A 24,055-nucleotide genomic window follows, 5' to 3' on the forward strand; every position below is an offset into this window, starting at 1 on the left:
TGTGTGTGTGTGTGTGTGTGTGTGTGTGTGTGTGTGTGTGTGTGTGTCTTTCCCTCCTCCCTTTTTCTCTCATGCACATTCATAAAAATATCCTTTTCAAGGTCAAATATAGTAATTTAAAAGAAAAGTATGTTTAGTGACAATTCCACTGATCTAATGGAGAATCAGTGACTTTTCTCCATTTGCTTTTAAAACCAAAAGGATATATTTCTCCACTCAGATTAAATTTATAGAACAGTAAACTTCAGTCACACCTCCAACAGAGGTTAGTCTTCAGTGTGATAATTAATTATGAAAGTGAGTATAATAGTAAAAGTCACGAATATCCTTTCAGATTATTTAACCAACTACACATACCTGGAAGACAGCGAAGGAGTTCATGAACATGCCTAGATAATATCCTGTGTTATAAAGTTCCAGTTCATGGACCAGCTGCACGAAAGATAAGACACAGAGTGAACTGATTCTTATCAGCCTATCCTGCCCCCGCCCACCTCTTAGAAGTCATTCAGTATACAGTCCCAGTGTTACTGAAATTGAAAATGGCACAAATCCAGGTACCATGAATATATGAATGATTGTTTATTATTCAGTCACCCACAATTATGTTTCTTATTTAAAATTATGTTTGCTCTGCTCAGTGATACAGAGTTTCTTATAAATATAGACATGAAGTTTTCCTGAAAGAAACTGAAATGTCACTGGCACACTCAACACATAGAGGTCAGCATCAAAATTTATCCATACTTTTAGCAGACACAAACAGGCTAATGTAGAGAGAGCTGACACAAATTATATAAGTAGACAGTCACTTAAATTCACAAAAGCATGATTATATTTTTAATATTCAAAAAATACCCAGCTTCACTGGTAATCAAAGCATTAGAATTGCACAGGAAGAGTTCTTTTTTAATAATGAGATATTTGATTACATCACTTAAGCAATGCAATTGTTTTTAAGTATCCTATCAGAAGAAGGAGAAAAGAGGGAACAAGTCAGGAGCCTGACACAGAGGACCTCTGAAAAGCTCTGCCCTGCAGACTATCAATGCAGATGCTGAGACTTATAGCCAAACTTTGGGCAGAGTGCAGGGAATCTTAGGAAAGAAGTGGGAAACAGTAAGATCTGGAGAGGACAGGAACTCCACAAGGAGAGCAACAGAACCAAAAAATCTGAGCAAAGGGGTCTTTCCTGAGACTGATATTCCAACCCAGGACTATGCATGGAGATAACCTAAGACCCCTGCACAGATGTAGCCCATGGCAGTTCAATATCCAAGTGTGTTCCATTGTAATAGAAACAGGGACTGTCTCTGACATGAACTGATTGGCCTGCTCTTTAATTACCTCCCCCTGAGGGGGAAGCAGCATTACCAGGCCACAGAAGAAGACACTGCAGCCACTCCTGATGAGAACTAATTGACTAGGATCAGAAGGAAGGAAAAGAAGTCCTCCCCTATCAGTGGACTTGGGGAGGGGCATGCATTCAAGGAGTGGAGGAAGGGAGGGATTGGAGGAAGGAGATTGGGACAGGGATTGGGACAGGAGGAAGGAGAGAACCACAGGGGGGATACAATGTGAATAAAGTGCAATTAATAAAGAAAAAAAAAAGAAAGAAGCAGAAAAAAAAACAATATAAAAATGGATAAAATAGACTAAAATGATTGATAAAATTTCTTTCTCTTTTCCTCAAAAGGGTAAACATGGAACCAGAATCTTACCCTGCAATTCTAAACTGAGATACACACTCAAAGGAACTGAAAGCAAAGACTCAGGGGGGCCTCTACACCAGTGTTCACCAGCGTTCACAGCAGCCAAAAGTTTAGAGGGTTAAACAAAATGCGGCATACACGTATAGTGGATACCAGCGATAGGATGAGAAAGGGTTCTGACGTACAGAACTGCACACTGCAGCATGGGAAAGTCAGGAAAACTGATGCCCCACTTTAGAGTCAACTCTGGAAAAACAACAAAAGCAAACAGGAAACCTGAATGAGTGGAATGTAAACAAAGAGTGGAAAGTGTCTTGAGTTGGTGGTGGATGGCAGTGTGCGGGTTGACACTGGGCAGAAGACAGCTAGAGCAGCAGTCAGGAGACTGCAGCCTGGAAGAAAGGCTTTTAATTTCTGTTCTCACTTGGGGAGATGGAGCTGCCTCGGGTACTTCCTTGTTGAAATCTGCAACCACAGCAGCATTCAGGAATCCTGAGGATATCAGTTCAGCATTTCTCTACCCTGGGGTGTGAGAAAGTAAGGGAAACAGTCCTCAAACATCCACATTTCCTCCATTCTCCAGACGCTCCAGGCTGGTGGGTCATAACACCTGGAGACTCGGTGCTGGTTTTTCTTAAATGCTTAAGGGTGAACTTAATAAAAGCAGGAAACCTTGAGGAGCAAGGATAATTTTACAGCCCCTAAGCCTCCATCTCCTACTTCTTTCTAAAAAACCCTGGAATTACAGCACAAACTATGTCTTTGTTAAAAAAAAATAAAAGGAGGCCCCCGTGTTTTTCCCCCTGGTGAGGAGCCAGGGACTTGACACATAAATTCCCTTCAAGGATGACGTTTATTATAGAGAAATGTCCTCAAGGCCATGATTTGCCTCAAGGTAATAAGAACAGCATTAGACAGAAACAATACAATATATGGACATATCTAAACACGACAGGGCCTTAAAGGGAAGAAGAGGTTTAGCTTTAAATCCTGGAGAGTACAACCAAGCAGGTGAAAGACCTGTTTGAAAAAAACTTCAAGTCTCTGAAGAAAGAAATCAAAGAAGACATCAGAAGATGGAAAGATATCCCGTGCTCATGGATCAGTAGGATTAACATAGTAAAAATGGCCATTCTGCCAAAAGCAATCTACAGTTTCAATGCAATTCCCATCAAAATACCAACAGAATTCTTTACAGACCTTAAAAGAAAAATTCTCAACTTCATATGGAGAAACAAACAACCCAGGATTTCCAAAACAATACTGTACAACAACAGATCCTCTGGAGGTTTCTCCACCCCTGATCTCAAGTTGTACTACAGAGCAATAATAATAAAAACTGTATGGTATTGGCATAGAAACAGAAAGGTGGATCAATGGAACCGAATAGAAGACCCAAAAATAAACCCACACACCTATGAATACTTGATTTTTGACAAAGAAGCCAAAACCATTCAATGGAAAAAAGACAGCATCTTCAACAAATGGTGCTGGTCCAACTGGATGTCTGCATGCAGAAAAATGAAAACAGATCCGTATTTATCACCCTGCACAAAACTAAAGTCCAAGTGGATCAAAGACCTCAATATGAAACCAGATACTCTAAATCAGTTAGAAGAAAAAGTGGGGAAGACCCTAGAACTCATTGGCACAGGAGACAAGTTCCTGAACAGAACACCATCAGCACAGGCCCTAAGAGCAACAATCAATAAATAGGACCTCATGAAACTGAAAAGCTTCTGTAAAGCAAAAGACAGTCATTAGAACAAAACGACAACCTACAGATTGGGAAAGGATCTTCACCAACCCAACATCTGACAGAGGACTGATATCTGGAATATATAAAGAACTAAAGAAGTCAAAAGTCAATAATTCAAGTAACCCAATTAAAAAATGGGGTATGGAGCTAAACAGATTTCTCTGTAGAAGAATATAGAATGGCAGAGAAACACATAAGATGTTCAATATCCCTAGCCATCAGAGAGATGCAAATCAAAACAACCCTGAGATTTCACCTTACACCCACCAAATGGCTAAGATCAAAAACTCAAGAGATAATGCATACTGGAGAGGCTGTGGAGAAAGGGGAACCTTCTTCCACTGCTGGTGGGAATGTCCACTAGTACAACCACTTTGAAAATCAATCTGGCGCTTTCTCAGACAATTAGGAATAGTGCTACCTCAAGATCCAGCTATACCACTCCTAGGCAAATATCCAAAAGATGTTCAAGTATACAACAAGGACATTTGCTCAACCATGTTTGTAGCAGCTTTATTCATAAAGCCAGAAGGAGGAATTAGTATATCCTAGAGGGGACAGGGAGCCCCACAAGGTCCAAATATATCTGAGCACAGGGTCTTCTATGAGACTGTTTATCCAACCAAGGACCATGCATGGATATAACCTACAGCCTCTGCTCAGACATAGCCCATGGTAGCTCAGTATCCAAGCGGGTTCCCTAGTAAGGGGGACAGGAATTTTTTCTGACATGAATTCATGAGCTTCCCCTCCCCCTGAGGGAGGAGCATCCTTGCTAGGCCACAGATAAGGACATTGCAACCATACTGAAGATACTTGATAAGCTAGGGCCAGATGGAAGGAAAGGAGGACACCCCCTCTCATTGGACTCAGAAGGGGGCAGGGAGGAAATGAGGGAGGGAGGGGAGAATTGGGAGGGAAAGAGGGAGAGGGCTACAGCTGGGATACAAGTGAATGTATAAAATTATTTAAAAATAAAAATAAAAAAGTCTGGAGAGTAGCTTCACTAAGACTGAGAATAACAGCCTGGCATGGTAGCACACACTTTTAATCTCAGCACTCAGGAGGTAGAGGGAAGTGGTTCTCTGGGTTCGAGGACAAGCTGTTCTACATAGTGAGTTCCAGGAGAGCCAGGGCACATAAAAAGACCTTGTCTCAAAATAAACAAATAAATAGATAAAAAGATAGTTAAAGAAATAATAAATAGATAAGTAAATAGGGAATGAGAGAGAGAGAGAGAGAGAGAGATAGGGAGAATAAGAGAGTTTGCCCTCATGAGAAGGATGGAGATGCAGGGCATGAAGGGGAAGCTTCCTTAGTGAGCAGCCTTCATCTGGTCCAAATACTCCTAATCACCAGAAAAGAGGAAAGACTCGACTTTCTCTTTTAGAAGCAGAGAAATGTTTCACATCACATGAGTTAGTTCACCATAGTATGTGACAAGGTGCAATGAGAAGCCAATGTCGTATAGCAACTTCCTTTGAAATGAACCTTCCATCTTTTAGGGGAGCTCTTTGAGGCACAGTAGAACGTTCTACAGGGGATGAAGCAGTCCATCTAGCATAAAATTCATTAAGCTCAGGAAATAAGCAAGCCAAAGGCTTTAGGAAGTCCCTGAAACTGATCAGATTCACTAGGCTCCTTTCCTCCCCAAGTACGTATAAAGTGGGTTCTCTTAACTGCTGAGCCATCTCTCCAGCCAAGCCAGTGGTTCTCAACCTTCCTAATGCTGTGACCCTTTAATAGAGTTCCTCATGTTGTGCTGGTCCCCCAAACAAAAAATTATATTCACTGCTACATGATAACTGTAATTTTTCTCCTGTTATGAATTGTAAATATCTACTATGCAGGATATCTGATATGCAGCCCGTGTAAAAGGGTTGTTTGACCCATGAAGGGTGGAGAACCACTGATACAAGCAGGAAGGAGACTGAGACACTTAGAAGACTCAGAGAGGAGCCGAGTCGCCTGGAAGAGGCAGATCATCAACGGTGCCTGGAAGAAAGAGAGATGAGCTGAGTTGCCTGGGAAGGCTTCACACCAACTAAGCTACCTAGAGAGGGCATTCTCCAACCTACTGAGATACCTACAGGCTTCCAGCTGTCCGCCCGTGCTGAGGAAGGCTGAAGCAAGAGAATCCTGAGTCTATGGTACATGGTAAGAATCTGTCTCAAATAGCAATAGTAAAGTGACGGTGCAGGCTTTTAATCCCAGCACTAGGGAGGCAGAGGTGGGCGGATCTCTGTGAGGTTGAGGCCAGCCTGGTCTACAGAGCTAGTTTGGGAACAACCAAGAACACACAAAGAAACTCTGCCTCGAAAAAAACAAGCAAACAAACAATTAATAACAATAACAACAACAACAAATAACCACAGCATGTACCTCGGTGGCAGAGGGCTTGCCTAGCATGGTACAATGTCATAGGTTGACTTTCTAAGACCATATACACAGAGACACACAAACACATGACTCATAGGGTCCAAAAGTGCTCAGAAAACACATTGATCATCAAAATCCTATAACTAGAAGATGTAAATTAATATTTTAAAAAATTAAAAATTTTAGAGTAAGCATGGTAAATATACAAAAGGCATGCAAGGAAGCATTAGCAATATATATATATAATTAGTTATGAAGAACCAAAATTAAGATCCAAATGGTAATAACAGGTATTAAAAATATAATAGATGCCAAAAGACAGTCAATTTAAAGCACATAAGCATGTTTTATTCTAAAACATGTGCCCATATACATGTGCTTTTGCCCAGCTTACACTAGAACACAGATGCATTCTTCTTCAAAGGCTTTTCCATTACTATCCAAAGGGACTAATGAATTTCCTTTAAATACTTAAGGTAATGTAATAGTTACTAACATACATTTTTTACAAAAAAAAAAAAAAGTTAAACTTACATTTTCTATTGTAATATCATTTGAGGCATTCATCAAATTCACACTTTTATCAACAGCTACAATCCCAACTATGGAGTCAGACTGTGTTACAGAGATCCTGAGAGAGACCGTCTCGGATGGCTTGGCACTAGATTTACTCCAAAACAGCTTTACCTAAGAAATGGAGAAGGCAAAAATTAACTTATTTCATTTTCTCCAGATCAATGTCTCAAAACCCATTGTTTCTACCTCTGTCTTGGCCCAGGGATAATTCCAAAACCATATACAACTTTGCTCTAATGAAACATCTCCCTGTGGTATAAACACCAATTAATCTTCACCTCTCTACCTTGCTTCCTTCCTTTCTCCATTTTCCATTTCCCAGCCCTAAGCTGATGTTGAACATAGGACAACAGTATCTAAACTGCCTGGAGAAGGCCGCCCTCTAAATGAAGAGATGGGAAAGAGGAAAACTTCTGTAGGTCCGGACAAGTTGGTGACTTCACTCAGGAACAAGCTCAATAAGAGCTCTCTGGGACAGTTCTCGCAGAACTATCCATGGTGTGAATGAAAAATGCTTCTTTCCAGAAAGGGAGTGGTCAGACCACACTCTCATCAGGCTCCTCTACCCTCTCCATGGCTCCTTCAACTTCATCAGTCTTTATCTATTAGTCGGACAAAATATGGCCCAACTAATACTTCATAAAGACCATCACTCTGTCATGAGGGAAAAGTTCCATTCCTGCTGAGCACCTCCATGTCATCCAGTTCAATCCCAACAGCAAACTGCGCCCTTGGTTACACTGTCCAACCAAGATGTTCCCTCCAAGTGGCTGAGCCGTTGACTGGCTTCCTCCCATGTATGGTCCCTAACTGCTTTCCCTTCGGTCTTTTTTATCATCATCATAGAAAAGTCAGAGAATCCTATTTGAAATATTTTTTTGAAAATATAATTGAAGTTTTCTATTTCATTTGTCCAAAAAAATATTCCCTGGAGACATCTTTTATTATCCTGTGCTTCCCCAGTGTGGCTAATCTTACACACCAATCTTAGATTTGTCCCTAGAGGTCTGTCTCCCTATGTCTCCCTCTGTCTCCCTATATAAGCCTCCATAACTCCCTCCTAAAATTAACTTGTTTCAGGCGATTATTATAAAGTGACTTTTTTGACTGACACTAAAAAAAAAAAACATATTGTTACGTCTCTAAAAATTTTTCATAAGATAAAAAAAATAGAAGTTTATATTATACTTAGAGGAAGTTAGTGTTACTCAGGGTTGGGGTGCAGTTCATTTGCCTAGACTCACTCTGTCATACAAAAAGATAAAAATAAAATAACCATTTTAAGGAAGAGAAAGCATGAACCCAACATTTTAGCCATTTTTAAAGGAAATAGTAAGAGGGCTCTACTCTACAGATCATGACACCGAAATTGCTTCTTAGAAAGATCAATGCAGCAGCCTTGAGCAAGAGCAACAGTTCATCCTGGCATCGGTGAGCTGACTAGGCTGGGTTTCTTCTGAGCTGGGCTGAAGTGTTCTCCGGTGCAAGGTGGTTACTGGGGCGAAAAGTACCCCAGGACTGATGCACCAGAGACAAGGCTCCGCACAGAACCCGAAAAAGAAGAGCACTGGGATCGCTGGGAGTTTGTCCACGTCAGCTTCCAGGTGATGGAGTAGATAATCCAAAGCCCAGCTCTGCTTCCGCGCACAGCTGCAACAGTCCTCCCTGTCTCCCTACACCCGTCTCATTGCCACACCCAGGTCAACCCCTCACCCGGGTCTGTGTTGCCACTGGAATTCCAGGCCAGAGCAATATTGACTCAACTATTTACACAATACTGAAGCGACTTTAGTGAACCTGAGTTAAAGTCTTAAAGACAGGGATCACAGCTGACACACAATAACTGGAGAGCTTAGCATGAAAATGCACATCTGCTGAATATAGGGATAATGCAAGTTTCCAGGCAATGCGGATAGCTGATTCCTTTGTAAAGAAAGAAATTACATTTCTCAGATATCACTAAAAGGAAGCTTTAAGCACCATCGCCTAAATCCTTACCTTATTTTTAAAAACAAGCTGAACGGGGACTTTTATAACATCGTTTATAATTTCCCCGTCTTCTGCAACATAATACACAATTATACAGGCTTTTGGAGCCCAGGAAGCTTCTGGTGTTAAAGAGAAAGTTCTCGACTTTTGTTTGCCTACAGCCACCAACTGTCCCTTTGATACTACCTAAAAATAAAAAAACAAGAGCGTAATTATTTGCTAAAGATTGTCATATTTCAACTGAAGCTATATTTATAATAAATTTAAGGATACATATAAATTCTTCTTCTCAGCCTTTTTACATGCAAAAACTCTCCATGGTAAATCTTGAGATAGGAGTTAAATTTCAACAAAAAAATAGATATTGTGATTGTTAAGACCATCAGTTGAATCAATGAAAAATAAATGATAGTTGACAAAAAAAATCGACATACATTGAAAAAAATAACATTAAAGCAAATACTAGCTTGCAGTAACATTCATGTCATCCTTTACAAATCTTATTTTTAATTCTCAATGTTCCTTTCTTTTTTGTACTTTTAATTTTCAATTGACACATAATATCTATACATGTTTAAGGAATACACTGCAACATTTCAGTGCATGTGCAATGTATAATGACTAATAAGGTAACTCGTCTATCTAGACCCTCATACATTGAACATTTCTTTTTTTCAGTACAGCAGTACTTTTTATTACTATTGTCCTTGGTCAAATTGAGTGATTCCTACCAATAACACATTGTTAAATACTTTTAACGTGTGGATGTCAAAACTTTTTCTGCATCTATTGAGACGAGTGAAATTTTTATATTAACACGTTACACTAATGTTTTGTAATTTTTAAATTATGTGTCTATGTCTGTTTCTGTATAAGGGTTTGTATATTTAAATACAGGTGCCCACAGAAGTCAGATTCCTCAAATCCCCTGGAGCTGAAGTTATAGGTGGCTGGGAGCTACCCAACAGGTATGCTCCACACTGGACTTGGGTCTTTGGTGCGGCAGTACATACTCTCAACTGAGCCATCACCAGCCCAGCATGGAGTTCAGTGTGTCAGATAAGCGTCATTTCTGAGCAAGCACTTGCTAGCACTGACCATTTCTTCACGTTGAACCTATTATTTCACAGAAAAAGAATAAAGAGCTCTAATGGTAGGGCTTAGCAAAACTATGAAAGCATGATGGCAAATTTTATTACATTTCATAATTCTCGCCGATGGGTCCATGTTGTCTGTATACCAGAAACTTACATTTTCCTCTTTGTGAAAAATTTAATTATCTATTTTAAATACAGTTGAAGAGAGAAAACTGATTACACAATAAAAAGAGCAGACTAATTTGTAACAAGTTAGTCAAGTCTGGTGAAGATGTAAGGTAAATGTCACTCAAGGTGGTTATAAACAGGTCGTAAACTTAAACTATAAGACACTATTAGCCTGCAAGGCAGCGAGGCAGGTACAGGTGCTCGCTACATAATCCTCGTGACCTCAGTTTAACCCTTGGAATCCGTGGACGAAGGAGAGAACCAACTCTCAAAAGTTCTTCCTGACCTCCACATATAAGCCATGACACATGCGACTGCGTTTATAATGCCCGTTACACATGTGCACACACATATAATAATTAACAACACCTTAAAATAAAGAAATTACCATATAGCTTAAGTCCTCAAATTGCCTGTTGCCAGTAACCACCAATTCAAAAGGTGATCCCACCTAGGAAAAAAAAAATTAATTAATATGTACACCCCAGTTTTAAGGATATCAAATCATGTTGTAATGCTCAAGCGAGTCACCAGCGTTACCTTGACATGGTCCTCTCTGGTTTTAAGCTGGATGTATGTCCTGCTAGGAGAGGTGAACATGCCGTGAACTGCCATAGAACTTACACTATCAAGAAAAGAAGCCTGCAACAAAAGAAAAAAAATCTATAAATGTTCAACTTGAGTAACTTGAGGAGAAATGCTGAGTTCTGAGTAATTATGGAAAGCCAGATTCTTTCATTCTTGTTTTCATGCAGAAACACTTTCACCAGACATCAGTTCCTCCTCATTTTAAAGGTCAAACTATAAAGAATTTGATAGGTTTGGCACATGAGAAAAGGGTTTTGACATTGTAGGCCAAAAGAAAAAAAAACATAGCCCTCACTTAGAAACAAAGTTGTCTTATTAAGAAATCCTAGCAGAAGATGAAACTAAACATGAAATAAAGCCTTTCCTTCTTCCCATACAAAGCTCATGCAGAAGCTAGATACATCACACCCTGCTTGACCCTCCAAAGTCAAGAGTCAAAATATCAGCCCCAGCAAGCCTGGGGCAGTGGCACATGCCTTTAATCTCAGCACTCAGGAGGCAGAAACAGAAGCTCTGTGAATTTGAGGTCAGCCTGATCTATAAAACGAGTTCCAGGACAGTCAGAGCTGTTATACAGAGAAACCCTGTCTCGAAAAACCTTTTAAAAAATAATCAGTCAGGGATGGTGGGACACACCTATGAATCCCAGCATTCATGAGGCAAAGGCAGAAGGGTCATGAGTTTGAGGGCAGCTCACCCTACACAGTGAGCTCCAGGCCAGGCTGGCTGTGTGATGAGACTCTATCTCACAAAGGAAGAGCACAGAGGAAAGGGCTCCCACCTGTGTTGCTCCCTACCCTGTTAAGGCTCTGACTTTGGCTGATAACCACAAGAAAGGCAGCAGGAATCACGGGATATTCCCAGACAGACCATGCTGGGAGAGAAAGCTCAGGAAAGGTGACTTCAACTAACTGAAAATCAATGAAGATGAGGGCTTGAGGAGCCTCTCCATCAAACCTTCACACTGCGATCTTTTTCTGTGGCCCTTAAAATGAAATTACAAGGAAGCACCCAAAACAGACCTTGGCCACAGTGGTAAATGACTTCTAAGACTTCCGCTATGTGTAAAGCAGACACGTGTCCACTTCCTGTGCTCTCTCAGTTCTGAGGAAGTAACTGTCCCCCCACAAAAATGACAACAGCAGTCATGCCGCCCCTGTGGACGTGAAACCAGGTTGCACCTTCAGCTGTAGCTCGCTGGAATTGTACAGGATTGGGAATTCGATCCTCAAGACTCCATTTTGAGGGATGGTGTAATTTATGTTCTGGACATCATCCGTTTCCTGATCTTCACTGTACCACCTTCTCCAGATGTTGCTATTTTTCCTCTGGGTCACCGTTATGACTAAGTCATTTATTCTTTCTTCTTTGGTCAGCTCATTGCCATCAGAGCGGCTGACCTTCACCTAATTGTTAAAACAAAACATTTTAAGGCGGATAATAGAAAAAGCAAGAGAGTTAAGCCCAGCTAATTGTAGCTTCTGTCTGTACCAAGCTCATAATGCTGAACTTCCCCAATCCACATGCAGGAACCCTTCTCCAGGAGGCACGTGGCCCCCACAGCTCCTTGCGTCATAGCCCTCTTTCTGTTCTATTGTCAGCAGTCTGGCAAGAATGAAGATTTTTGTAAATGCACTTATATCCTGCACTTTGGCTATCAGACTATTAAAATAAGAAACACACATCATTGGATTCCGCACCCCCACACACACACACAGGGATCTCATGCTGGAAGAAGAGAAAGGCCAGAATCAGCCAGAGGAGAAACTTTTCTCCCAGAGTTCCAGCTCTTTAGATACCTTATAGGAGAGACCGGGATGAGCCATCTGTTAGAGGGACCATGCCTTACTTCACCTTGTGACTGTTTAGATATGCCTAACACTGCTCTCTACTCAAGCCTTCACTTTGTGATCCCAACAGCGGACCTGGAGGGATGGAGTCGCTGGATCTCATTGTACCTCTTCCTACTGTAGCCATATTAAAATAAATCACCTTTTTGTTTTCACCGCTACTTTGACTGCTTTAATCTGAGGACAGGTGGTCAAACATGGCTTACAGAGTCACTTGCTATGGCCCCAAGTCTGGTAACAAGTCAAGGAACCCTGTTGGTTCCTTGTTCATTTTTCTTGTTCAAAACTTAACCAACACTCTGGCTGACTTAGCTTCATTGTTCTTTGTGATTACACCTTACCCTGGAGCTCATGTTTAATTGCTCCATTTGCGGAAGCCTCTGATACTCAATCACTCCAAATTCTGCACATTAATATGAAAGCAAACATCGTATGTTTTTGTTTTGTTTTTACTAACCACCACAATCCTGACAGACTGGCAATCTCAATATGCCCGCCAACCTCACCCCACGCACACACATCCACCACAGCCGCTCCCAAACTCAGTGAGAACCAAGATCCACATTTCTCTGCCCTCCCTCTCCACTCCCATAGTCACCACCACAGGACTACTTCCCTCTTCTCACAGTCCTTCAGCAGGTCTCCTCAAACACTGCATCCCTCCTACCCATCCACCTACACACACACACACACACACACACACACACACACACACGCTCTATCCCACTCTCACCCCACCCGTGCTCACAGGCGCCAAGTCTTCTCACTGCCTAGAGCATAAAGTCTAACCCATCCAGGAGGTCCTTTGAAGCTCAGGGTTTCTAGAGTTTCCTAAGCTTTGCCTCCTGTTTAATCAAGCCAAGTCCTCAGCTGCAAATGCCCAGGTCCAGTCACTTTTCTGAATACACTCTGATCTTGCCAGCCACAGCTCTTTTTTAATGACCTCATCTTGCTCCCTGCCTCAGGTCTTGTCCTCATTCTAGGCTTCCTATTCCATGAGGCAACCCTTAATAACCTCCATTCCCACCCCCAAAGCCAACTCTCCCTTCCTAGGTCTCCCTCACCTTCATAAGGCTGTCCAAGCCCATTGTGCCCTGCACGATGTCAAAATTCACTTCACTTGAGGGGTGGAGCACAAATATGAGCAGCGAGATTTTCTTTATGAAAATTTCATAAAGAAACACAGCATTTTGGGTTTTTCCTAGAAGTTTTAATTTTTTTTCAGTTAACTCAAATACTAAGAATTAATTCAACATTCTCTCTGAAAAAAAGAGAACGTCCTAGATAATTTTTAATACTATATCTTTGGTAAAATTAAAATTTAGTCCTTATAAAAATTAACATTAAACTAAAAATTGTGACTGTCATTTCTTCATTAATAAGAGCTTCGATGTTGTAATCTATATCAAATTAACAGCTAGTTAAATAAATTTCAAGAAAAAATTTGGCTGTTTTTATAAACACCTTTAAAAAAAAAAAGACAAAGCTCATTTGGAAACAATTCTCTACATTCATATTTCTAAAGAGGAAAAGTAACCCGTCTCCTTTTAAAGACACTGAGCACATGATTTCCCACTCTGACTCATTTCACCGACACTCGTGATTATGGACTAGAAATAAATACACCAACTTACAATGGCTGTAAAGTTGAGGGATGGCTTCAAGACAGTAGCATAATCAAAAAACTCAATGATGTAATCGTGTTGCTTGAAAAACACATTGGTACTTGCGTTTCTTGAGATACCTGCAAGAGGGTTGCATCGTTTAGACTGTAAAGGGAGTATTTCACCTTTGGCTTGTATCCACCTAAGCTTCCTGCTGAAGGGACTGAAGATATCAGGGCACAGAAGCCTACTTCCATTACTGACTATGACCCCAAACAGAAACACAGAATTTTAGCATGCTATTCTCCCTCGGTGGCTTATACACCAGGAGAAGAAAGCACAGACAGGATAGGTTTTGTTTGTTGGGTCAGCTGAATTGATCTGTTGAAACAGTAACAGAAGGCTCCAAACCGCTAACTCTTACATTCTTATTAAAGGAGTAAACTGTCTGCGAAAGAGGTGAAATGTCAGAGGATAAGTCATGAAGGATAAAAGAAAGGGGAGGAAGCAGGTTTGCTGAAAATGCAGGCCTCCTGTGTTGTTTTTCAGGCTGGAAAAACAGTTTAAACGGGGTAGGGGATGTGAAAGCCACTGTTATCATATGTAGTTGGAGTACAGGTTTCACAGAAAGCGTCCTAGAAACTCTACATGTTTTCAACATTAAACCCCTTCCCTGGAAAAGCAGTGAACCCCCTCCCCTGAGAGTGCTGGCACGGTTAGTGGGTAACAGACGGCGAAGGAGGCTACCTTCACTAAAGCCACAAACCTGTGAGTGATTCCGTCACAGTGGCTACGATCTCTATGGGCCCAGGGATGGATGGGTCCATGTGTTCGGAACTCCCATCCGACAAATCCATCACCTTTTTCATCTCTTTATCATCAAAAGAGAAGTTTCTGGATCCATTTATCTGTTTTGTTTAAAAATTTCATTTTACTTTTCACTTTAGGAATTCACATTCTAGAAACAAAACTCAAACTAAGTCTCACCTGACAGTTCTGGCTCACTTTATTCACTCATCTAATGCTAGGACGCTCTTAATTTTCTTGTCTTATTTTAGTAATTCTGTACAAAACTTTATTTAAAAAAAAATTAAAATTTCCACACTGTGATCTGAGTCACAATTTTTTATGCCCTCTGTATCACATTACATTGAAAATGGGTATAAACTTTCAAGTAGTACTGCGTTCTCCTGTTGTTCCCCTAATCAATTTCTGGTTTTTGTTCATTGGCAATGTTTGAGCTCACAAAGCACCGGCTGGCCTCAGATTTGCTAGATGAGAGAGGCTGGTCTTGAACTACAGATCCTCCTTTCTCCACCTCCCCAAGGGCTGAAATAATAGGTGTGTGTCACCACACCCATCTGGATGCTAGAACTATTTCTTAATCAAAATTTAAAATGTCCCCATTGTAGATTACAAAATATCTGCAAAAGTTACCTCAAAGTTTTTTGTGATAGTTTTCTTCTCTCCCCAAAAAGATACAGGCAAAAATGTAAGTGTTACATATCCCTTCACTGGCTTTCCATATGTATACCTGAAAACAATTTTTAAAATATTGTATTATTACATTTTCAACCCAATGGTGTCAGAGGAACACAACAAAAATATCATTTTCTTTTTTTTTTTCATAATCAATACTTAATTTAATCCATCTCCAGGAGTTCTCATGGTCTTACAGATTTTGTACCCATCATATGTGTCCATCATATGTGTATCCATTCTAAAAGGGGATAATGAGTGTATAGAAAGGAAAAATGGCACTAGAGCTACAAAAATACACTAGAATAAAGGTTAAATTGTGAAACCTGAGTACACCATGCTTATGTGGCAAAAAGCAGGAATTATCCAGGTTCTAGGTAGAACTATAAATTAGAGCCTGTGAGAGCAGAGCATAGTGTCTATGGTTCTCTAAAAATATCATTTTCAATAGGCATACTTTAGCAATTCAACAGAAAAGCTTGCATTAAAAGCTCACCTCTCCTACAATTAAAAAAAAAAAAGACACAAGCCAGTCATGTTAGCACTGTCATCCCAGCAGTCTGGAGGCTGAGACAAGACAAATTTCAGGGATGCTTGAGCTACTTCTCAAAGATCTGGCTCAAGAAAACATAAAACAACAAACACAGCAAGAATGAAGAATGTTCTTAACAAATAGCGACTCTTCAGATAAGGTCTCCAAATGAAACACTGAATTAGAGCGTCTAAAATCAGTCCCAACACCAGCTGTCAGTGGCCTCCGCCCACTGAGAGGACGCGGAGGGCAGACGAGCATTATAGAAAGGCACGGTTTCTCGGACAATGAGTTCTACAAGACTATGAAAATCTCTAGAAACTTGGACTGGCCAGCACCTGCAAACTTCACAGCCTGTAAAAATGTTTACATGTTAATTTAAGTTATTAACAATTGTCACACAGCCAATTGTCACACCTCCCAGATTCTCCAGGAGGGAGATCAGATCTTACACTACAGAGGACCAAATACACATACAGCTACCCAAAACACTGAGTTTGTTTTTCAGCAAAGCAACTTTAAGTAATATTTTTTAACTACCGTTTAAAACTCATCTGCTTGCATCAAAACACATTCTCTGCCATTTCACAGTTTTAATTTTATTCCCTTAATTACATCCTCTCGTAATGCGACATTTCTTCATGGAAAGGAATGGCGATCCTCAGTAAATTATTCCACTGCCAGAAAGTCTTTTTAAAACATGTGTCCTGGGTTCCTCCCATCTCTATTTCAAACCCTGGGCCAACCCTTTAAGCCAGTTTTGCTTTGCATCTTACAAATTGTAATAGTAAGCTGATGTTTCCTGAATCTGTCAATTAGACACGGAAGTAACCTCTCCTCTGGGCCAACTCCAAAGCAAATTTAGAATTTTCCAAATTAAGAGAAAGAAAAAAAATGCACTTTCAAATATACCAACCTTCCAAACAGGCAGAGTAAAGTTAGTGGGGGACCTGGCGGGAAACCACAGCGCCTAACATGGGCTGTGTCTTGTCACATGTAAGTAAAGGCCAAACCAGAATGCCAGGATTATTATATTGTTAAATGGTGTTCCATATGGTAGTTCAGTGTACTTTAAAATAATAATTTAATGTATTCTCATGGGCTATTTTCTTTTACTTTTAGTTTAAACGTGAACCAGGGGCTACAGAGAAATGACTCAGTGGTTAATTTTTTCCCAATCTGAGCCATTTCCCCAGTCCCTAAATACACAATGTTTCAGAAACGTGACAGTGCATTCTATAACCTCCTTAGTCGCTGTTATGTGGGAAATATTTTAGGAGCGGCGGCTGGAAGTAGAGTTACAGATGTCAAGACTTTGTGGACATCTGTCCTGTGCTACATGAAAGCATTAGAGACTTTTTTAAAAGCAAAACCTTGCGCTAGTATTCTTATGCACGTATGAAAAGCTTTTTGTCATACTGTTTCACAACGGCCTAGAGACATACCAAAAGACAAATGCAACTTACTTTGCGGTGACGGTGCCACTTAAATTCTTGGCGTTCAATGAACAATATAACGGCGTCTGCAAAGTGACCTCGAACTTTGGTAGCACTGCAAAAGAAAAGCAATCTTTTAAGGAATCTATTTTACCAGCCTCTCTAGCTGAACCAAATAAAAATGAAGAACTGTTCTAATCAGTTGCTAATTGGTATTTCTTGAGCTTACATTTATTAGGACCACACACCTACTAACATAACTGAAAGGTGTTTTGTGTAACTCAGAAATCCTTACTTAGGTCACTTTATAAATAATGAAACGGTTTTTGTTGTTCACTTTTACTTGCTTACTTATCCATTTTGCATGTGTGTGTGAGAGCCTGAGAGTATGTATGTTCACTCCACATGTGCAGGCATCTGTGGAGCCTGTGGAAATGAGAAAGGGGAGCCCCGTGAGCTGGAGTTATACCTGTTTATGAGCCATCATGTGGGTGCTGGGAACCAAACCTTGGTCCTCTACAAGAGAAGAAGCATTCTTGACCGCAGAACCATTTCTACAGCTCCCATAAAAATGTTTTACAATTAATGCCACTTTAAATAAAGTATTCTACCACAGGAAAAATGTTTGTACTTTTGGTTTGAGCCTATAGAAATGTTTTTATAATGTCACTGATCAAAGAAACAGATGAGACTCCTATAAGGGACCTCACCATGCAATTTACATATCAAATAGATAAATATCAAAAAGACTGATAAATCAGTAATATAATCCAAACCTATGGGGCCAAAGGCACCGAATGTGCAAAGACAATGCTAAACTCTAAACCAGTCTAGGAGAAAGTTTCAAAACACTCACATAGGGGATCTATGAGACACACACACACCCCTCTCCAAAGAAATCCAAAAACTCTCTCTTCAAATATTGCATTTTGCCCACCAATCACCCACAACTGTACCTCGTCAAGGCTGTGTCAACACCCAGCACCAATACAGTGAAATAGGAAAACAACAAACAAGAATTTTGCTCCTGCCGGCCCCAGTGGCTCACCTCTTTAATCCTAGCAGAGACAAGTGGATCTCTGTGAGTTCGAAGCCAACCTAATCTACTTAGCAAGTTCCAAGGAGCAGAAGCTACACATTAAGATTCTTTCTCAAAAAAAAAAAAAAAAAAAAAAAATAGTGGGATGGAAGGTTTCCTTGCAGAAGGAATTTCTTGTGTCTCTGTGGAAGCACCACCTGTCAATAAAAAGCTAATGGCCTATTAGACGAGGCAGGAAATAAAGAGGGGGAAGTTCCAGCAAAGAGGGAGGAAACTCTGGCATAGACGATAGACAGAGGTGGGGAGTGTCGCCCGGGACTCCGAGAAGGAAGGAGTCCTGAAACTGAGGAAAGGTATCCAGCCATGTAGAATGGAATAAACTGGTAATTTAAGTTAGGAGCTAGTCAAGGAAGAAGCCAAAGCTTATGGCCTAGACATTTATTCATAAATAATACAGTCTCAGGGTCATTATTTCAGGAACTGAAGCCCAGGGAACACCCCTCGGTTACACTTCCCGCTGATTTCGGTAGAGCATTGACCAAAGGGAATAAGATGTGAGCCACATGTTTAACTTTTCATTTCTAGTGATCACATCTTTAGAAAAGAAACAGCAGATGGGACAGGAGCTCCACAAGGAGAACAACAGAACCAAATAATCTGGTATTTTCTGAGACTGATACTCCAACCAAGGACCATGCATGGAGATAACCTAGAACCCCTGCACAGATGTAGCCCATGGCAGCTCAGTCTCCAAGTGGGTTCCATAGTAATGGGAACAGGGACTGTCTCTGACATGAACTGATTGGCCTGCTCTTTGATCACCTCCCTGTGAGGAGGGAGCAGCCTTACCAGGCCACAGAGGAAGACAATGCGTCCAGTCCTGATGAGACCTGATAGAGTAGGATCAGAAGGAAGGGGGGGGTCATGGGAGGAAATAAGGGAGGGAGGGGGATGGGGTTGAGGGAGGGGGCTACAGCTGGGATACAAAATGAATAAACTGCAATTAATAAAAAAAATTAATTTTAAAAAATCAGTTTTGTAACATTTTTCTTAACCTGTCTAAAATCTTATTATTTTAATATTTAGTCAAAATTTAAAACTTACTGTTAAACAACTTTCTTTTTCTTGTACTAAATATTGGAAATCTGGTATGACTTTTACATGTATAAAACATCTTTACTGAGACCAGATACATGTCAAAGACTATACACCTGAGTAGGATGAGGGGCTCTGGGTGACACACACAGTTCCAGGCAAGGGGTGCCGAACAGTACGGGCAGTATAAGCTAAGAGTGGCTTTTACTAATTATAACTGGTTGGAACATACAAGAGAGAAATGTGTTGTAATGCATAAGCTTACTGCATGACAGCAGAATTTGCTTACATACTGTGTCCACTATCATTCTACAGAGACGACGATGAACTGTTACGGCAGAAACCTATGGCCTACAGAGTCCATAATGCCACTTTCAGTCCCATTACAGGAAAATGCTTCACTGTTGCAGGCCATGACGTATGGATGTGAAAATACTGGGGGAAGCCAGGCATGGTGGTGCACGCCTTCAATCCCAGAGCTCAAGGAGGCAGAAGCAGGTGGATCTCTGTGAGTCTAAGGCCAGCCTGTTCTACACAGTGAGTCCAGGACAGCCAGGGCTATTACACGAAGAAACCCCTGTCTCAAAAAACAAGGAGGATGAGGAGAAGAAGAAGAAGAAAATACTGTTGCAGATAGAGGAGCTGGAATCACAAAGATGTAACAAACTGTGTTTCAGAATTCTTTTGCCTAAATTATAAAGTGATCATAAGATGTTAATGTAAATCAAATTAAAGGGCTCATCTGTAAGCTTGAAGCCACAGGTCTTGGGCTTTTGCTCCCCTCTGCGTCCTCTATCCACCGAGAACAGCCACACCTACTGCTTTCCCGTGTGCACTTATAAATGCAATGTGCCCTCTCCACGATGAAGATGTACCTGAGAGAAGCACCCTGTCTTCCCTGCGTTGACAGATAAAGATACACAGAAGGTAACTGACAGCAAAATTGGCAGTTGGGGTTTTGTGGCCCTGGGAACCGAACCCAGGGCTTTGCCCATGCTCTCTACTGAACCGTGTCCCCAGCTCCAATGTTCGGTTTTCAGAGAGTCAAAAAATTAACATTTTACAAGTACGGCAGTACAGGAAGCAGGAAGCCAGGTACTTGGGAGGCTGGGGTGAGAAGAAAACCACAAATTTGAAGCTAGCCTGGTCTGCAAAGCAAGTTCCAGACAGCACTGCATGAAGAGACCCTCTCTGAAAAAAAAAGCAAGGCTAGAGAGATGACCAGCACTTAAAAGCACTGACTGCCTTCCCAGGGTTGATTGGAAACACCACATGGTAGCTCACAACCATCTGAGATTCCAATTCCATGGCAATTGACACCTTCTTCATGTGCACGCATGCAGCGCACAGACATACATGACAGGTAAAACATCCGTGCACATAAAATAAAAGTAAGTAAATAAAAAAAAACAGAAAAAGAAAATTTATCATAAAAAAACTAACATTGTTGAGCATTAGATATTGCCTTGTTTTTCTTCATACTGTAATTTCAGAACATTTGCAGAGGAAATATATGTTCAATCCTACAAGGAATACTAAAGTTTTCTCTCTCTTGGGATTTCTATTTTAAATACCATGTCTCTTGAAAATGTCTCATCTCTATAGAAAGTAATAAATGGACATTTTTTTTTCCTTCAAAATAAATTGAAGAAGAACTCTTACCATATTCTGAGACCTGGAAAGATTGATAATAATGCTGATCCTATTGGGAAGAAAAGACAAAAACCAAAGATGAGTTAGTTTATTTTATCCTCTTATTTGCAAAAAAAAAAAAAAATTTTAGAAAATTAATGTTGAATTACATTTATAATGGATAAAGGATCAAAACTATGTATTTTCATCTGTGGACATTTGCTTTTAGTCAGCTGCAATATCAGGTTTGTGAAATGGAGTTTTCTTACTAATTTGTTCATATGAAAATAATTACAAGTCATTTAAACAAGTTGTCTCATCTGATTTTCATCATTTGCAAAACAAAAATTAGGTTGAAGAGTTCATAAATTTATAAAGCCATAACAACACATATCAAACTAACAGAAAATGACTTCAAGTTTGTTTTGAATACAGTTCTTTAAAAAACAGAAAAAAATGAAATTACTCATAATAAAAATTATTTACAAATATATAAGAGGACAAAGTTATCATGAACCAACATATTCCACCTTCTAATTCCTGGAAGTATTTTTCTACTGTAACGTTTAAATCAATACATCCTGCCCTAGTTTAACAGATATCATTAATTAATCCCTTTTTCAAGACTCACAAGAAAACAGGTCTCCTAATATATCATTCTCCAACCCAGAATTCTAACTACAAATTCTAAATAACAAAAAACCTTGGTAAAATAGCTAAGTAACTTCACTAAAGATCGTGCTCTCTAAATCTAATCGTCTATATTTGTCATAGAAACAGAGCTTCAATGATAAAACAGCAGCTTTCCTAGAAATCACAACTGAAGTGTCTGTTTTAAGTTGTTTTGTTTTTTGTTTTTGTTTTTTTTAGTTTGTTTTTTTGTTTTGTTTTGAGTCGGGATCTCTCTTTGTGTAGCCAAAGACAGCCTGGAACAGATGATAGATGTATGTAACCTAAAACCAGGGGTGCTCCTTCCCTTTGTGTCCCACAGCACCACACCTGGTTCGTATTACTTAACCTTAAAGAAAGTTGCAGTTCACTTCTTAACATAAAACAAATCTCTCTATGCTGACAAATTGTTTTCTAGGTCTGGGATGCAGACCAGTAGCAGGGGCACTTGATGAGCACAGACCAGTCTCCAGGCTGAATCGCCAATGCTGAACAAAGTGGCCTGATCCTAACGGATACATCTGCAGTACAACTCCTGCATCTAAGGTTCAGGGAACATCCCAAAAGAGGGAGCAGAAAGGGTGCTAAGAGCCAGAAAAATGGGAAGTCTGCTAGAAGACTAGATCTCCTAGAAATGACAGAGATGCTAGACTCACCATACTGCAGCAACATGGCTGCCTAAATAAGACTCAAACGATGACAGCACTAACAGACGTGATAACATGGAAGGGGAAATCTCAAGGGCCCCCACTTCTAGACAAAAAGCTATAGGCAACCAGCAACTGCTGAGAGAGGGAGAATTAGTCTTCCCTAGGGATGAGCCCCTCCCAAAATTGCTTTATCTAATACCAAGTGGTCAGCCTTGAAGACTTGTACATAGAAGCAACACTAAATAGATGCAGCAGGTTGTATTTACATATTTATTCGTGGGTGTGTGAGTGTGAGTGTGTGTGTGTGTGTGTGTGTGTGTTCTTGGAGCACTTGGAAAACGAAAGGGAGTTTTAATAACTGACAAACTACAAGGAACAACAGGGCTAAGAGTATATGCTATGTTGGTGCACACCTTTAATTCCAGAACTCGGAAGGCAGAGGGCAGTTGGATCTTGGAGCTCTAGACCAGTCTGGACTACAGAGAGAGTTCCAGGGCAACCAAGGCTACACAGAGAAACCCTGTCTCAAAAAATAGAAGGAGAAAGAAAGAAAGAAAGAAAGAAAGAAAGAAAGAAAGAAAGAAAGAAAGGAAGAAAGAAAGAGAAAGGAGCATATGCTGTGTTGGGGCTGGTCTGCACCACCGGAATGCTGAAGCAAAGAAGGCATTAAGAATTTCCCTCCACTGAACTTACAGAGTGTATAAATCAACAAAGGTGTGTTCTATACAGACCAAAACAACTTCAGGCCAGGTGGGACCGTGTGGAGAAGAAAAGGAGGTGTGCACTCTGATTGCACAGGAGCTGAAAGAGGGGTTAAGAGCTGCCAATCAATGGAGACAGTCAAAAGTCTCTGAGCTTCTTTAGAACAAAATATCCCCCAGCAATTAAAACAAAAGTGTCAAGATTTCCACAAACTAGTTCAAAGAAGGAAAGAACCTGCTTGTGGTGGCTCAGGCCTTCAATCTCAGCCACTCAAGAGGCCGAGGAAGGAGGGTCATGAGTTAAGTTCAAGGCCGGTCTGCGTAACTGAATAAGAACTTATCTCAAAAATAAAAAGGAAATAAAAATTAATAGGAATAAGCAAAGACCACTCTATGGTAGAGTGCTAGCCTAGCATGTGTGAGGCCCTAGGTTCAATTCCCCATACTGAAAAACAAAAAAAAGGAGAAGGAGGAGAAGGAAGAGAAAGAGAACAAGGAGAAAGAGTAGGAGGATAAGGAGGAGGAGAAGACAATGGCGATGACCTCAGTGGACTCCAGTGTCAGAAGACCAAAAAACAGTCAGCCATATTTTAGGAGGACAGACACCAGCTTATTCTATGTCTCACCTTTATACATCACGCAGGAATTTTTTTAACCCTTCCTTTTTCTTCCCTTCATCTAATTCAACCTGGACAAATCACAGGTGTCGATATACCAGAGGGTTTTGTGTGTCAACTTGACATAGAGTCATCAGAAAGGAAGGAGCCTCAGTTGAGAAAATGCCTCCACGAGATCCAGCTGTAAGGCATTTTCTCAATTACTAATCAGTGGGGGAGGGCTCAGCCCATGGGGGGTGGTGCCATTCCTGGGATGGTGGTCCTGGGCTCTGTAAGAGAGCAGGCTATGCTTTTTTTTTTAAAACCAATTTTATGGAAAGAAAAAGAGAAAAAGAAAGAAGGAAGGAAGGAAGGAAGGAAGGAAGGAAGGAAGGAAGGAAGGAGAAAGAAAAAAGAAAGAAAGAAAGAAGAAGAAAAGAAAGAAAGAAAGAAAGAAAAAGAAAGAAAGAAAGAAAGAAAGAAAGAAAGAAAGAAAGAAAGAAA

General features: G+C 40.5%; 1 protein-coding gene across 1 annotated transcript in view; it reads right to left on the reverse strand.

Moving 5' to 3' along the window:
* Cd109 (CD109 molecule) overlaps positions 1-24,055 on the reverse strand; it is a 106,546-nt gene that overhangs the window by 49,549 nt on the left and 32,942 nt on the right. The window contains exons 6-16 of the mRNA XM_055602473.1: positions 20,966-21,005; positions 17,200-17,284; positions 15,160-15,256; positions 14,489-14,630; positions 13,753-13,862; positions 11,450-11,674; positions 10,221-10,322; positions 10,069-10,131; positions 8,425-8,601; positions 6,385-6,537; positions 358-432 (exon numbers count right to left, since the gene is read on the reverse strand). Of these exons, the coding sequence (XP_055458448.1) occupies positions 358-432; positions 6,385-6,537; positions 8,425-8,601; positions 10,069-10,131; positions 10,221-10,322; positions 11,450-11,674; positions 13,753-13,862; positions 14,489-14,630; positions 15,160-15,256; positions 17,200-17,284; positions 20,966-21,005 (1,269 nt within the window). The remainder of the gene's footprint in view (positions 1-357; positions 433-6,384; positions 6,538-8,424; positions 8,602-10,068; positions 10,132-10,220; positions 10,323-11,449; positions 11,675-13,752; positions 13,863-14,488; positions 14,631-15,159; positions 15,257-17,199; positions 17,285-20,965; positions 21,006-24,055) is intronic.

The sequence above is a fragment of the Psammomys obesus genome, unplaced genomic scaffold (assembly GCF_907164565.1).
Source record: "Psammomys obesus unplaced genomic scaffold, mPsaObe1.curated_primary_1811, whole genome shotgun sequence".
Classification (NCBI taxonomy): domain Eukaryota; kingdom Metazoa; phylum Chordata; class Mammalia; order Rodentia; family Muridae; genus Psammomys; species Psammomys obesus.